The sequence below is a fragment of the Giraffa tippelskirchi genome, chromosome 1, assembly GCF_054371585.1.
Source record: "Giraffa tippelskirchi isolate mGirTip1 chromosome 1, T2T-mGirTip1v1.2.pri, whole genome shotgun sequence".
NCBI lineage: Eukaryota > Metazoa > Chordata > Mammalia > Artiodactyla > Giraffidae > Giraffa > Giraffa tippelskirchi.
The window spans coordinates 186,925,427-186,940,232 of NC_137275.1; the positions used below are offsets into that span (position 1 = coordinate 186,925,427).

General features: G+C 45.7%; 1 protein-coding gene across 7 annotated transcripts in view; it reads right to left on the reverse strand.

Moving 5' to 3' along the window:
- Positions 1–14,436, reverse strand: part of BIN3 (bridging integrator 3) — a 51,446-nt gene extending 37,010 nt beyond the window's left edge. For 5 of the 7 annotated variants that reach the window (XR_014060708.1, XM_081514850.1, XM_081514808.1 and 2 more), the window contains exon 1: positions 14,359–14,436. Coding sequence is in view for 1 of the 7 variants with exons in the window: in XM_081514808.1 (XP_081370934.1) it covers positions 14,359–14,366 (8 nt within the window). In the remaining 6 variants the exon portion in view is untranslated. Of the gene's footprint in view, positions 1–14,159 lie in introns of all 7 variants that reach the window. The other 2 variants (XM_081514831.1, XM_081514840.1) reach the window with 1 other exon arrangement.
- Positions 14,437–14,806: the final 370 nt, after the last annotated feature.

The window sequence follows — 14,806 nt, forward strand, 5'->3', positions numbered from 1 at the left end:
AACATCCATTCAAACTGTTAGCCCATTTAAAAACTTGATGTTCTTTTAACTGTTGAGTTGTAAGAGTTCTTTATATACTCTGGGTACAAGTTTCTAATCAGATATATATTTTTCAAATATTTTCTGTCATTTGTGATTTGTTTTTTTCCACTTTCTTCATGGTATCCTTTGAAGAATTAAAGTTTTAGATTTTGAAATAGCCAAATCTATGTTTTCTTTTGTTGTTTGCAGTTTTGCTTTTTGTATCTAAGAATTCTTCGCCAAATCCAAGTTCATGAAGATTCACATTTATGTTTTCTTCTTAGAGTGTTCTAGTTTCAGCTCTTACTGAAATTTTAGGTCTTTGATCCTTTCTAACTTTAGTACATAGTATAAGTAAGGGTCCTACTTCATTGTTTTGCATAGGGCCATCCAGTTATCCCAGTATTGTTGGTTGAAAAGACTTTCCTTTTCCGTTGAACTGTCCTGGCATCCTTGTTAAAAATCAACAGACCATCAAGGTAAAGGTTTATTTCTGGACTCAATTCTATTCCATTGATTTGCATATCTATCTTATTGCTAGTATTACACTGTCTTAATTACTGTTGCTTTGTAGTAAGTTTTGAGATTGGGAAGAATAAGTCCTCCAACTTTGTACTTCTTTGCTAAGACTGTTTTGGCTATTCTGTGTCCCTTGCATTTCCAAATGAATTTTAGTGGTTTGTTTTTTATATTTAAATCTTCATTCCATGTACAGTTTGAGTGTATGGTTAGCCAGTTGCTTAACATGATTTAAAAAAATAATCTTAAAAAAAATTTTTTTAAAGATTTTTGTTTTAAATGACCATTTTTAAAGTCTTTATTGAATTTGTTACAATATTGTTTCTGTTTTACATTGGCCATGAGACATGTGGGACCATACCTCCTCAACCAGGGATCAAACCTGCACCCTCTGCGTTGGAAGGCAAAGTCTTAACCACTAGATCACCAGGGAAGTTCCCCACCCCCGCCCAAAATTAATCTATCTTTGAAAAATCATTTTATTAGTGTTAAACATTTCCACTCTATACCACAAGTAGGTCCACTCTCTTTCAAACAACACAGATTTAATTATTTAGGTTTATAACAACTCAATATCTAGTAAACAAATCCTTCTCATTACATTTCTATTTTAGGTAATTTCTTGGCTACTTTAACTTTGTTTTGTTTTCAGATTTAAGATGAAATTCAAAATCATGTGCTGTATCCTCCCTTCTAAATCAGGATATTTGTTATTGAAAATACATTCAGTTCAGTTCAGTCGCTCAGTCGTGTCCGACTCTTTGTGACCCCAGGCCTCCCTGTCCATCACCAACTCCCAGAGTTTACTCAAACTCATGTCCATTGAGTCAGTAATGCCATCCAACCATCTCATCCTCTGTCGTCCCCTTCTCCTCCTGCCTTCAATCTTTCCCAGCATCAGGGTCTTTTCAAATGAGTCAGTTCTTCACATCAGGTGGCCAAAGTATTGGAGTTTCAGCTTCAGCATCAGTCCTTCCAATGAATATTCAGGACTGATTTCCTTTAGGATGGACTGGTTGGATCTCCTTGCAGTCCAAAGGACTCTCAAGAGTCTTCTCCAACACCACAGTTCAAAAGCATTGATTCTTCAGTGCTCAGCTTTCTTTATAGTCCAGCTCTCACATCCACACATGACTACTAGAAAAACCATAGCTTTGACTAGACGGACCATCATTGGCAAAGTAATGTCTCTGCTTTTTAATATGCTGTCTAGGTTGGTCATAACTTTTCTTCTAAGGAGCAAGCGTCTTTTTAATTTCATGGCTGCAGTCACCATCTGCAGTGATTTTGGAGCCCCCCAAAATAAAGTCTGTCGCTCTTTCCACTGTTTCCCCATCTATTTGCCATGAAGTGAAAATACATTATATTTATAAATTAACTTTTGAAGAACTTACATCTTTATAAATATTAGGTTTGCTCATTTAGGGCCAAAACATTTCTTTCCAGTCATTCAAGTCTTTTTATCATTTCCTTTGGCCTCAAGAGTTTTTTCATATAGGTCCACTACATTTATTTTGTTATATATTAACAACCCAAAGTAACACTTATATGTGACATTTTTTGTCCTACATGTCTTAGGTGCATTCCAGGGAATTTAATATTTTGGTTATGCTACGAATGGATTCTCTTTTTCACTTCAACTTCCTGGTACACAGGAAAGCTATGGGGTGTTAAACATTTACCCCACAACCAGTCACCACACCTATATATTTAATGTAGTCTTAATAGCCCAAGAAATTTGGCTGGCAAGAAAAAAAGAACTAACTAGGTCTTCCAAATAGTCATATCACTTTAAAATAACTGTAAGATTTTCCTCTTCTTCCCCAATATTTAATATCTATTTCTTGTCTTGTATTATGGCATTGGCTAGAAATTGTAGAAAAGTGCTTCCGACTTTAGTAAGAACCTCCGAGTTTAATCTTCTGCTATAGAACAAGAAGAAAGCTCCTGGTTTCAGCCAAGAAGCCTCCCACTGGGTTGGCCAAAAAGTTCATTTAGGGTTTTTCTGTATGATAGTAGAAAAGCTTGAAAGAACATTTTGGCCAACCCAATAATAGTAAGGAAATATTTTTCTGTTCCCAGTTTACTGAAAGATATAAAGACTGGATTTTTGAATTATATCAAGGCCTTTTCGGCATGCATTAATTGACCAGTCGGTTCGCCTATGACCTTGTACTGTCATGAACTGTGTGAATGCATGTCCCAAGAATGAGCCATCCTTTCATTACTGAAGTAAGCTCTATTTGGTAAAAAGTACAGGTTAATGGCATCACCAACTTGATGGACATGGGTTTTGGTAAACTCTGGCAGTTGGTGATGGATAGGGAGGCCTGGCATGCTGCGATTCATGGGGTCGCAAAGAGTCGGACACAACTGAGCGACTGAGCGACTGAACTGAACTGAACAGGTTAATTAACTCTGATGTGCACACATCTTGTTCTCTCATTACAACACATAAGCACCTCAAGGGTAGGGACTCAATGTTATGCTTCCATGCATCTCCTGCAAGTGCTGTACTAGGCACAATGCTATTTCCAACCTTTGACTGAATGAACAGCCGGTGACTATGTATTAAGGGTATCCTTCATGCCTAGTACTATGTGAGTATTAGGGATCTCAGGATGAACAAGGCAGACTCATTCTATGATTTCCTGAAGCTTATAGTCTGGTTTCATACACACAGTAAGCAGGGAATGAATGATTAAATGAATGAGTAAAATGAGACCATTGCCCTGAGGGCCCTATCAAATACCACACTCTAATTTAGGGCTCCTGAAAAAAGCTACTCTTAGATCAGGCTATATACAAAACAAAGAAAGGTAGTATCATTGTCCTTGGTCTCCCAATCCTTATCTAGTTATAATAAAAACCTAAAAAGGCATCACCAGCCACAAGCACCAGCCGGGGTCAAGGCAAAGTACATTCAGTGGAGACCGAGAGAACAGAGCTGGCCTTTGGCATTGGCAGTAAAGCCTGGCCAAGTTAGCAGCGTGTGGGTCAAGGGAACAAATTTTCAAGAGCCTGAGAGGAAATATGAAAGGAGAAGAGTCTCCTGGGTTTCTTCTCAGGCTGCCAAAGGGCAAATGTGCTCTGCTCTGCCAGAGAAAGAACCAGAGAACTTGGGCAGGTGGTCTGATGGAGGGATCAGATTCTCTGCCACTGAAGTGGTAAAGGGTGGAGAGAGAGCAAAGCAACTTTAAGTCTGTTGACTCTTCGTCTCCTTGACCTCTGGATTTCATCCTGCGGCTCAAGGCCCCCACAGGGACATCCTCAGAAGCAGCAGCAAGAGTGACAGCATGGCAGCATCTCGAGAGCACTGCTGCCCTGTCATAGCTGGGGCTCTGGGACGAGGGGCTCAATGGGCTTCCAGACTTTTGTTCTCCTCCTCCTTGTCCTCACAGCTCTCCCCTTGGAATCGGGGTTGGAGGGGTCAGCAGAGGTCCAGAGAGGAGATGGGGCTCGCTCCCCGGAAAACCTCTAAACTCTGGAAGCTATCAGAAAGGCTGTGAGCTCCCGACCCAGGGGGTGGGCTTCCTTACTTGGTTCTCCTTGCCATTCCACAAATACGAGCACCAGAGGGCAGGGGAAGGAATATTTTGGTCTCGGGGACAAAATGGAGAAAACATTTCTCTCAGCCCTAACCTTCTCCAACCCCCAACCAGCCCCACCTCAAAAAAGAAAAAAAAAAAAGTTCTATGTGTACAGAGGGAAAGAGGAAGAGGGGCGAAAGGGTTCTATTTTCTTTCACAATCAAGAAAAGTCAACAGGATGTTCTCCAAAGCTACAAATATACTTTTTCAAACAGTAAATATCTCTATTAGCAGCAGGATGCCAGTTGGCTAATTCTGTCTGTCTCAGTAAAACCTTTCCCAAAAACTCCTGCTCTTGTGTAATGTCTATTTACAAAACCGGCTCTTGTGCCTTTTCAATTTGCTGGGTTTCTCAATCTTTTGTTTCCCCACTCCCTCCATGGCAGAGGCAGAGACTGAGAGGCACGCCCAGATGGCAGCTGGGTAGGGATCCCCCTGGTCACCCCAGCACATCTCTCAAGCCCTGCCTTCTTTGGAGAGTCCTCCAGTCCATCACCAAGAAGAGCTGCAAGAAGCTAAAACCTATGTCCTCCTCCCTGGCCTTCACTGGGCCTCCTGGATTTGTTTCTATGGAGCCTGAATGGGCCTGGGCCCCGGCCGGGGGTGGAGAGAACTCTGGAATGATTCAGTCTACCCCCATCCCCCCATCTTCCAGATATCTCCAGCTAGGCAAAGATCAGAGTTCGGGGTGGTGGGGGGAGGGAGGGCTGAGCAGAGAGTAGGAGGCAGTTGATAGTGGCTAAAATCCTGGCTCCCCAGGGAGTGGTCTGGGCCTGAGTCACCGTCTCGGAAAGAGCAGGAAGGTGGGCGAAAGGCAGCAGCTTCTGCAGGCTGGAAGGACAAGCCCCTCCTCCCCCAGCCTTCTGTCACTCTATTCTCGGGTCGCTGCTGGCTCTGGTCTGAGGCCCCCACCAAGGCTACCACCACCTTGACCATGAGAGAGAGGAAACAGCAGGCCGGGGCCAGGGCAGGGCTTACAGGGAGTCAGCTGGCTCCGGAGGAGCAGCTGCTTGAGGGATGCCATCTTCTCTGAAAGGCCAGCTGGCCACGATGCCTGGGGCCAAGGAAAGTTCAGCTGGAGCAAGGACGTGAGAGACCCCATCAGAAAGGCAAATGGCCTGAGCTATGAACGACCAGTTTCCAGTGCCTACGACCACAGCCTCTCCAGCCCCACCTCAGTCCTTCCCCTAAATTAGCCGGATCCCAAACCAGAGCGCAAAGGACACCACCCTCACTTCCCCCGGACCGAGGAGGTGTGTGTGTGTTTAAAAATAAAAAGCATGACTCTGTGACTTGGCCGATTCAGTACTTGGACCAGCACGATCGCCCAGCTCAGCTGTGATCCCTCCTTCCCCATGCTCCTGGGGCTGACCTCTGAAAGGAAAGGCAGAATGAATCACAGAGTGTGGAGTGAGTTCATCCAATAAAAAGGCCATTTACTGAGCATCTACTATTGCCAGTTTCTGAGCTCGCTGCTTCCGCTACGTCAGTTCATTCAAAGTGCTGCCCTCCCGTATTTCACGCAAGAGATGGCGCACTGTGTGAGGGGATGGACTCTGGATCCAGGCTGCCTGGGTTCAAGACCTGGCTTTGCCAACTGCCAGCTGTGAGACTTGACAAGTGACCTAATTTTCCTGTGTCTCAGTTTCCTTGTCTATAAAATAGGATCATAATATAGCTATTGTACAGGGTGGCTGTGAAAGCTAAACGAGTTTACTCTTTATAATAGTTCCCGGCCTATAATAAGCAGCCTGTATCTGTCATAAAGATGAGAGTGGTGGTATCCTGACGATGCTAATCAAACTGAGGCCTAGATGGGGGACTTGCACAGAGTTACACAGAGGTTAAGTAAGGTCAGGAGACCCGAAATGGTTGTTTTCTGTTTGGGGAGCACCCAGCAGTCCCATAACATAATCGCCACTACCAGGATCAAGTTGATATATTTGCTTACAATTGAGTGGTGACTTCCTCCTGAGCAGTAAAAAGATTTGTGACAGAAGTCTGGAGGCTTTTGGAACATCCAAAGATCAAGAAAAGAGAGTAAGGAAGGCGATTCAGGGAGGTGGCTTGGACTTTTTTTTTTTCGGCCTCTCTTTAAGAAACTCCTAATATTTGACAGACATTTAAAAAAAATGGTTTCCCCATTTTATAAAAGGGAACCATAAGGCACTTGGAGGTGCAATGTTTGTCCTGCTTACTGGACAAGCCAGAGAGAAGCCTTCTTTGGCCTGACCTCCGCTCTGATGGATTCACGGAGGCTGAGATGCAGAGACTCTGAGAAGCACCAGACGAGCTGAGGTACTAGCTCTGATCTCATTCTCACTTCTGTCCTTCACCAATCAGGAATCTTAAAAGTGCTTTTACTCTGTCATCTCCTCTTCTCTGTTGAAGGTCTGGTCCCGAGAAGTGAGAGGAAGGCTGGGATGGACATCCACCTGTAGGCCCCCCTCCCTCCGTCATCCCCAGCTTTTGGTCACAGGAGGCAATGATTCTTTTGCTATGAGGTCAGCCCTAGCCATGACGCTGGTCAGGTGAGGCATGACAATCGTTACAGAAATATTGGAAACAGAAAATTTTGGCACATGTATAATAAATACTCATGTACCTACCATGGAGCAATGTGAAACTCTTAACACTGAGCCACACTTGCTTCAGGTCTTATCCTTCAATCTATACAACAGCACAGATACTGCTGAAGCTCCTGGGGTTTTCCAACCTGATTCCACTTCCTTCTCCCCACCTCGTTATCCTCGACATAACCACTACTGTGAATTCAGGGTGTATTATTCCCATTATTTTCACTACATAAATTTGAATCCATAAGCACAACACAGTACTGTTTTACAGGTCTAAACTTTATACAAATATGTGCTGGGCTTCCCAGGTGGCACTACTGGTAAAGAACCCGCCTGCCAATGAAGGAGACGAAAGAGACGTGGGTTCGATCCCTGGGTCGGGAAGATCCCCTGGAGGAGGGCATGGCAACCCACTCCAGTATTCTTGCCTGGAGAATCCCACGGACAGAGGAGCTTGGTGTAAAAAAGCTCCCCTATGGGGCAGAGTTGTGTAATCACAAAAAATGAGAAAAAGCAGTTCCCCACAGGGTTGCAGAATCTGACATCACTAAAGTGACTTAGCACACATAAACTTTATACAAATAGTACAATATTAAATGTACCATTTGGAAACTTTATGTCTAGATGATGTTTCTGAGACACACATGACTTCATTCATTTTGACTACAGCTTATTTTACTATGTAACGATAATATGTTTTATTTTCCCGTTCTTCAGAGTCTGGACATCTATTAATACAAACAATGAAGCAGTGGACATTGCTGCTGCAGGTCTCCTGCTGCACAGGTGTGAAAGGTTAACTGGGTGAGGGGTAGGCCCATCTCTGACTGTGTAAGGAGCTGCAAAACCTCCTAGTGGTCGTATCAATTCCCCGCCCCCACCCCATGCACTGGCTGTAGTTCCCACTGCTTCCTCAGACACCTGGCATTGCTAGACAAAATTTACTGTATCTTTTGCCAGCCCGATGGCTGTGAAATGGCATCTCATTTTTCACTGTTGGTTTAATCTGCTCTCCTTGATTATTATTTTTTTTTTAGATTTTTTTTTTGACGTGGACCATTTTTTTTTAACGTGGACCATTTTTTAGTCTTTATGGAATTTGTTACAATATTGCTTCTGTTTTATGTTTTGGTTTTTCTGGCCCCGAGGCTTGTGGGATCTTAGCTCCCGGACCAGGGATTGAACATGCACCCACTGCATTGGAAGCTAAAGTCTTAACCACTGGACCACCAGAGGCGTCCTTCTTTGATAATTAATACATGGAAAATCTTGGCTGAGGCCTTTATCCACCTGGTTCTCTTTTCTATAAAGTGGTTGACAGTTTCCAAATCTATGGAATAAATTCTTATACAGAACCAACCAGTGTTCTTTACAGCCGCTGCTTCTGTATTTCTTACTGTAAGTCATGACAAAGAACCAAATAAACAAACAGCACTATCTCAACCAGGTTGAAGTCACAGGTAGAAGCTTCTAGTCTGAATATGTGTAATAAACTCTGGGTCCTGTGTAGAAGACCCATCACACACCGATCATTGACACCACTGCATGTCATTCCACTGTAAACATCTATCAAAATCAGTCATGAAAGGAATGAAGTGGGTCTTTCTTTAAAAACCAAAATAGAACATAATAGAAAATATCTGAGTGCATCGCACACATCCAATGTGAAACTAATTTCAAGTGTGTATGTGTTGATATCAAAGGCATTTCTGACTGCAAACTGTGGTCAAAAAATTTCAGAACCCACTGTCCAAGTTGCCCCGCCCCCATCTCCATTCTTTTGCTTCTGAATTATCCTGCAGACCACTGCCAAATTAACCTGACAAAAATCATTGCTTTTGCCCTGCCACTTCCCTGCTCAAAAACGTGCAATTTTCAAAAGCCTAGGCTTGATTTCAATTCCTCAGCATGGCACTGAAAGTGTTTACAGTAGGGCCCCAACCAGACTGCCAGCTCTCATCCACGAAGCTTCTACCCAAATCACTATTTATTAAACCCAAGCTGGCCTCCCAACTTCCCGCCCCCAACACTCTAGAAGCATTCCATCTCCATGCACTTTTCTCACACTATTTTTCTAACTTGAACCCCCCCTGTCATTCCCACCGCAATAGGACACGCTCGCTAAGTCAACGTTCAGTTACAATCACATTCATCTTTCGTGATGATGCTACATGGATGTTTAGTGATCTGCTGTCATTCCTGTGAACCCCTGGCACTTTTCATACACCAGATGAAGGCAAGGATCGATTCTTAAAGCCTTCGGAATGTCCCCCAATGTTTAGTGCTTGATATACGTTAAATCAACAAAGATTCATTGAGCGCTATCTATGTGCAACAAACTACACTGGGCTCTATTTAGTAGATCAGCCACTAGAATAATGGTTTTGAGACAACAACTCTAATAGCTTAACTGCCAACCTGAAAGCTACCTCAATACATTTACTTAGAGTAGAATAATCGAGTTGGCCAAAAGGTTTGCTCGGGTGTTTCCACAAGATATTATGGGAGAACCTGAACGAACTTCTTGGCCAATCCAATATAAGAACATGGCTTTGACTAAGAAGCTGTGGGACTCAAGACACCTGACTCTTTCAAACTGCTCCCAAATCAGGAAAAAGTCCCTTCCCCTCTTGTTATAAATGGCTGAAAGTAGAGTTTTACATCTGTGCACAAAACAATGTTGGATACAGAATCCCATGGGCTCTTCAGTGGGCACTGCTATACTCTCTATGGGCTTCCCAGGTGGCACTAGTGGTAAAGAATCCGCCTGCCAATGCAGGAGACACAGGAAACGAAGGATTGATCCCTGGGTCTCGAAGATCCTTTGCAGGAGGAAATAGTAACCTGTTCTGGTATTCTTGCCTGGAGAATCCCATGGACAGAGGAGCCTGGCAGGCTACAGTCTATGGGGCCACAAAGAGTCAGACAAAACTGAGCATATGGCTCTTTATAGAGGAGGAAAAAGCTTGGGGAGAGGCTGGCCTGTCCAAAGTCACAGAAGTGAGTGGTAAGGCTACCCCAGGTGGGGAGGCCCCATGGAAGGAAGGAACCAAGATGGCCCAGAATACCTGAAGGTCTGCAGGACATGGGACTTCCTCTATCACTTAATGTGTGAAGACTGGTCACTTCCTGTAATTCACTACCAACCTGCTCATGTTAATCAGCTGAGCAAAGTCAGACACCTTCCTCTGGGATCTGGTCAACTTGGGGATGGTCTTCCCCTTTCCTAATGTTCCTGTTCAAGCATGGGAATTCTCAGGCTTCAGTTCCAGTTCTGCGAGGTGAATGAATTCAGGTAAGTTGCTGAAGGGAGATAATCAGACCTGAACTGCAAACCTCAAAGGGTAGATGCAGGGATGCTATCAGATAATGGATGGGAACATAATTTGCAAAGTTAAAAGTACTGTACGAATGTAAGATAGCAACGGTAGTGCCAGAGGGAAAAGAGCCTCCCCTGAGAAAATGTTTGCCATTGAATGGATGTCGCCCTCTGACCCAGCAGTTTACTGTCCTTCCTTTACATTCCATCCAATTCATTTGACAATTACTGATTAGGTATCCACTATGTGCCACACGCTATGTGTACACACAGATGGAGAAGCCGTAGATTCTGCTCTCAGGGACTTTACCGTGTGAGAGGCACATGTTTATGATATGTGGAGAGTGTGGGAGGACTATATGAGAAGCACCGTGGAGCTGGAGGATAAAGGAGTTTGGGTGGGGGGTGGGTAGGGAAGGCAAAGGAGAGAACAGACAGAGCAGACTCAGAAGCCACTTCTTCATGTTAACGACAGCATACTTAGATGCTCTTCAGTTCTTCAGTTCGTAAAGTAGCTTTTGCACATTTTTATCTTACATTTTTCCTGACCGAAGGCAAGTCAGTATATGGGAATATAGTCTTCATTCATACATTTAGTCAACATTTACAGATGGCCAGGAACAGTGCTGGGCTACCTTGGTGGCCAAGAGACAACTGTTTTCAACAACTCATCGACTAGTGGGCTGACTGAAAAGCCAGCAACTCAGCTTGGCAGGGTGTGCAGGGGCCATTTAGGGAAGACCCTCAGAGGAAGTGAAACCTGCCCTTTTTTTTTTTTTAACTTTTGGCTATGCTGGGTATTTGTTGTTGCATCGGGGCTACTCTCTAGTTGGGGTGCACAGGCTTCCCATTTTGGTGGCTTCTCTTGTTGCAGAGCACGGGCTCTAGGGTGCACAGGCTCAGTGGCTGTGGCACATGGGCTTAGTCGCCTCGAGGCATGTGGGATCTTCCTGGACCATGGATCAAACCCATGTCCCCTGCATTGGCAGGTGGAGTCTTAACCACTGGACCACCAGGGAAGCCCTGCCCTGACTCAAAGGATGAGTGGATGCTGGCCTGGAGGATGGTGAGTCAGGGGGAGGAAAGCATTTTGGGCAGAAGGAACAGTGGGTAGAGAGGAGCAGGGGCACAAGAGACCAGGAAAACCATGGACACAGGAGTGAAGGGGGATAGCCAGATCCAGAAGGGCCTTATAAGACATGGCACAGAGTTATGCCTTTATCCTGAAAATGATGGGGAGGGTACAGGGTGAGAACAGGGGGTAAAAAAAAGATGTTCCCTGAGGAATAACAATGTTTAAGGGGGCAGAGAGAGGTAGAAAAGCCCAGAAGAATCATAAACACAAAAAATCAGATCTGCAGGGTTTCCATTCTTTTCACAACAGATCTGGGTGACAAAGTGTCAGTTGAGAGTATCCACTGGAGAAAACATGACGGAGAAAATTAAATCCCTGACCAGGTCATACTGTGAATGAGGGAACCAGAGCCTGAACTCAGCACACCAACTTCTACCAAGTTTATTTGTGCTGACTTTAATTTCCTTTCTTCTGAGTCAAACTCCTGAGCCTCTAGGTACAGGCCAATTTCCTTTTCTTGTCGCTGAAGCCTAACATCATCGTCAAGGTGTGCAGTTCCAAGGAAGACATGTGAGTAAGATTAAGGCCACTATCCTTAATACTATTTCATTCTTCCTCCGCATCATAATAAAGACACACACACACACCCAGGGAGAGGAAGTGATGGGGAGGAGGAGGGGAAAGAGAGAAGCACTTGGCTTAGGGCCAAGAGGTAGATCTGTGAGCTGGTATGTGAACATCAAATGCCTTCCTCAGAGCAGGGCCCACCATTTGGCCACCTTGCTGAAAGGCAGATTGGTGGATGGTGCAGGAAGGCAGCAAGGGCCCACTAAACAAACAGGCGGTGGGCGGGCCACATGCACTGAGGAAGCAGAGAACAAAGGGCTCTCACTCTTCATGCAAAGTCCACAGTGTGCAAAGGGCACCAATATTGGACATTTCTCACTGTGACATTTTGAAAGCCCGGTCTAGCCCAGAACAATGGTTGCCCTCTGGGGACTAAGGGCTGCTTGCTCCTAGGCCTTATTCGATGATGGCTGGCATATCCTATGTGCTTGGTGAACTTGACCTTGGGCATCAGCCTCCCATGACGGCTCTACGTCACTCTGGTCTCTTCCCCCACTGAGAATTCCAGTCGCAGATGAATGGATGGATTCATTCTGGGAGCAGGAAAACCACTCCAGGAGTGAATCAGAAGGATCCAGCCCCGGTCCTCTTGCCAGCCATTGAGCCAGGAACTGAGTGTGATTGTATGCCCAGGCGCCGGTGCTGTTCCCCTCTCAGGGAGAGAGGGTCAGGGTGCACGCAAGAGATGACGTAGAAGCCCTCTAAGGAGGAAGAGAAAGGAACTTCAGCTTTGAGGGACAAAGCCACCCTTTTGGTTGTGACCCTCAGTCCAAGGAGCCAAGACGTGTGTGTACTGGTAAATTAATTCTACTGGATAAAATCTCAGCTTTGGCTGGACAGTTACTTGTCAATTTCAATTCTCTCCAGCCTGAAAGGCTTTAGGAAATAGGCTACTAGTTTTTTCAGGGAAAAAAGGTTTCTGTGAGACAGGTGGAAACAATGCACCTCAGATCACCCAGAGAATCCTTTAGCTTCAGTGGTCTCTGCTCTGTTCCTCCCCTGATTTGTGAAAAAAAGATCAACTCACTCTTAAGAATTGTAAATGCCAGTCTAAGCAATGTAAAGCACCTGTACTGTCTGCTTTTCACTTTGAGGAAATTAGGTAAGAGAACTCCAAAGATTCAAGATGCAGCAGGTAAGACGACATCTATCTCACTAAGTAAGGGGACCCTGGTTGACCCTTTAAGGAAGCCATTCCTCTAGGAAGTGGAACTGAAGGATTGCCACTTTGCCCGTCACTGATTAGGTTATAACAAGATGGGAAAGTCAGCTTTTTAAGGCTCCAGCCCCCTATCGACCTCCTGGGGCAAAGGTGAAGGGAAAAGGAGCAGCTCCTGCTGGGGCTTGTTAGGGGATTGCTCCAGGCTGCCCTCCACGTGCTGGCGCTGATTGTCTTATATTTGTCAATCTTCATCTAAGAAGCAAGAGGGGTGGGTAGAAATGGCTTACTTTTACACTACAGAGCTGTCTTTGACACTGAATGACATCAGCTGCTTGTGGCCAGAACTTAGTTTCCACAGATGGCCAAATGTGAGCCTGCAAGAGCCTTCCTGAAGAATATTCTACCTACCATCTTTGCTCATTCATAACTAGCTATCGTCGTGCACTTTTGGTAAAGAAACAGACTAGACTCTGAGAAAAGAGTGGCAAAGATGATCCCTATGCTAACATTAACTTGGATTCCAAAAGGATTGATTCATCCTGTACATCTCTGGTGGTGGAGGGGTGGCAAGGGGGAGCAATGCATTCAGACCAGCACACCTACTGTGTTGGTTGGATGCCCTGAGGTTTGGAGTTGTGAATCTGTAGGCCCTTGGGCCTCAGGGTAAGGTCCTTCAAGCAAATTGAGTTTTACAGAAGAAATCAATCATTGAACAATATCAAGTGTTTATCACCAGTCAAGTATCAGACAGTTCCATAGCAACGCACCTGGCAGCTCTGTAGTTGTGACTCTACTCTGAGACTCCCTCACTTCTCTTCTCTTGGCCTGATCCTTCCCATAACATTTACACTTACTTACGCTAACAGGGAAAGCAATGAGGGGGTAATGGCCCTGGAAACGATGAAAACTAGTCTGATCCTGTACCGACAGGGTGGGTATGTAATTCTGGCATCTTCCGAAAAAGAAGCACGGTTTGTCTCTTGAAGACTAAATGGGGCAAAGGCTACTCTTCTGAAAGCAAGGGGTTTTGATCCGTGAACTGGGCTCAGATTGTCAGAATGAGGGCCACCTGGCAACGATGGAGAGACGCTCACGAGGGGAGAAAGAAGTAGATATTTCTCAACGGATATCTAGAAAAGGAGGGAACAGGAGAGTCCCTCCCTTCACGCTGTCGAGAGAAGACGGACGGGACCGGCTCCTTGGAACAAAGTCAGGAAACAAACGCAAGATCCCACGCTAAAGGGATCCCACGCCTCACCTCCCAGATCACCTGCAGAGAGATGAAGCCTGCCGGCAAGCACCGGAGCAAGGTCCCTTGAACGACTCTAAATCCGGGGCCAGTCGGGCCCTGCTCCGGGGCGAAGGGTCCGCGGGCAGCAGGGACCAAGGGACACAACTCGGACGGACGCAGGGCAAAGCGCATGGCGGGCCGGGGGCTCCAGCGGTTCCCGCCGCCTGGCCTCACTCACCAACTCATGATCCCGAACCTTCCCCTGCCACCGGGGTCCTCAACTGCAACTCAGTCCTGGGAGATCGCTTCCGGATTCAACCAGTCTCCAGGAAGTGACGTTAGCCCCGCCCCCTCTGCCCGGAAGAAGCGATCGGGGGGGGGGAGGCGGCGCGTTAACCCTTCCGCTGCCGCTTGCTTCCGAGGTGTTGCCCTGGCCGGCGACCTCAAGCGTTGGCTTAGGGGCTCCAGAGGACTCAGGCTGTGGCGGGGGCTTGAGGACCCCTGGGTGCGTTTTGTTTCTTAAACACTGACTTGGTAAAATTCTCTTCCACAGACTACACGTGTTCCTTAACCGCCGATTGCCTTAGTTTTTCAGTCTGTAAAGAGATTCCTCATCCAGGGACGGTAGCAGTAACTAATTGTCTGGGGATCGGGGTGGGGGAGGGCGAGAGGAGGAGCGATGAAGG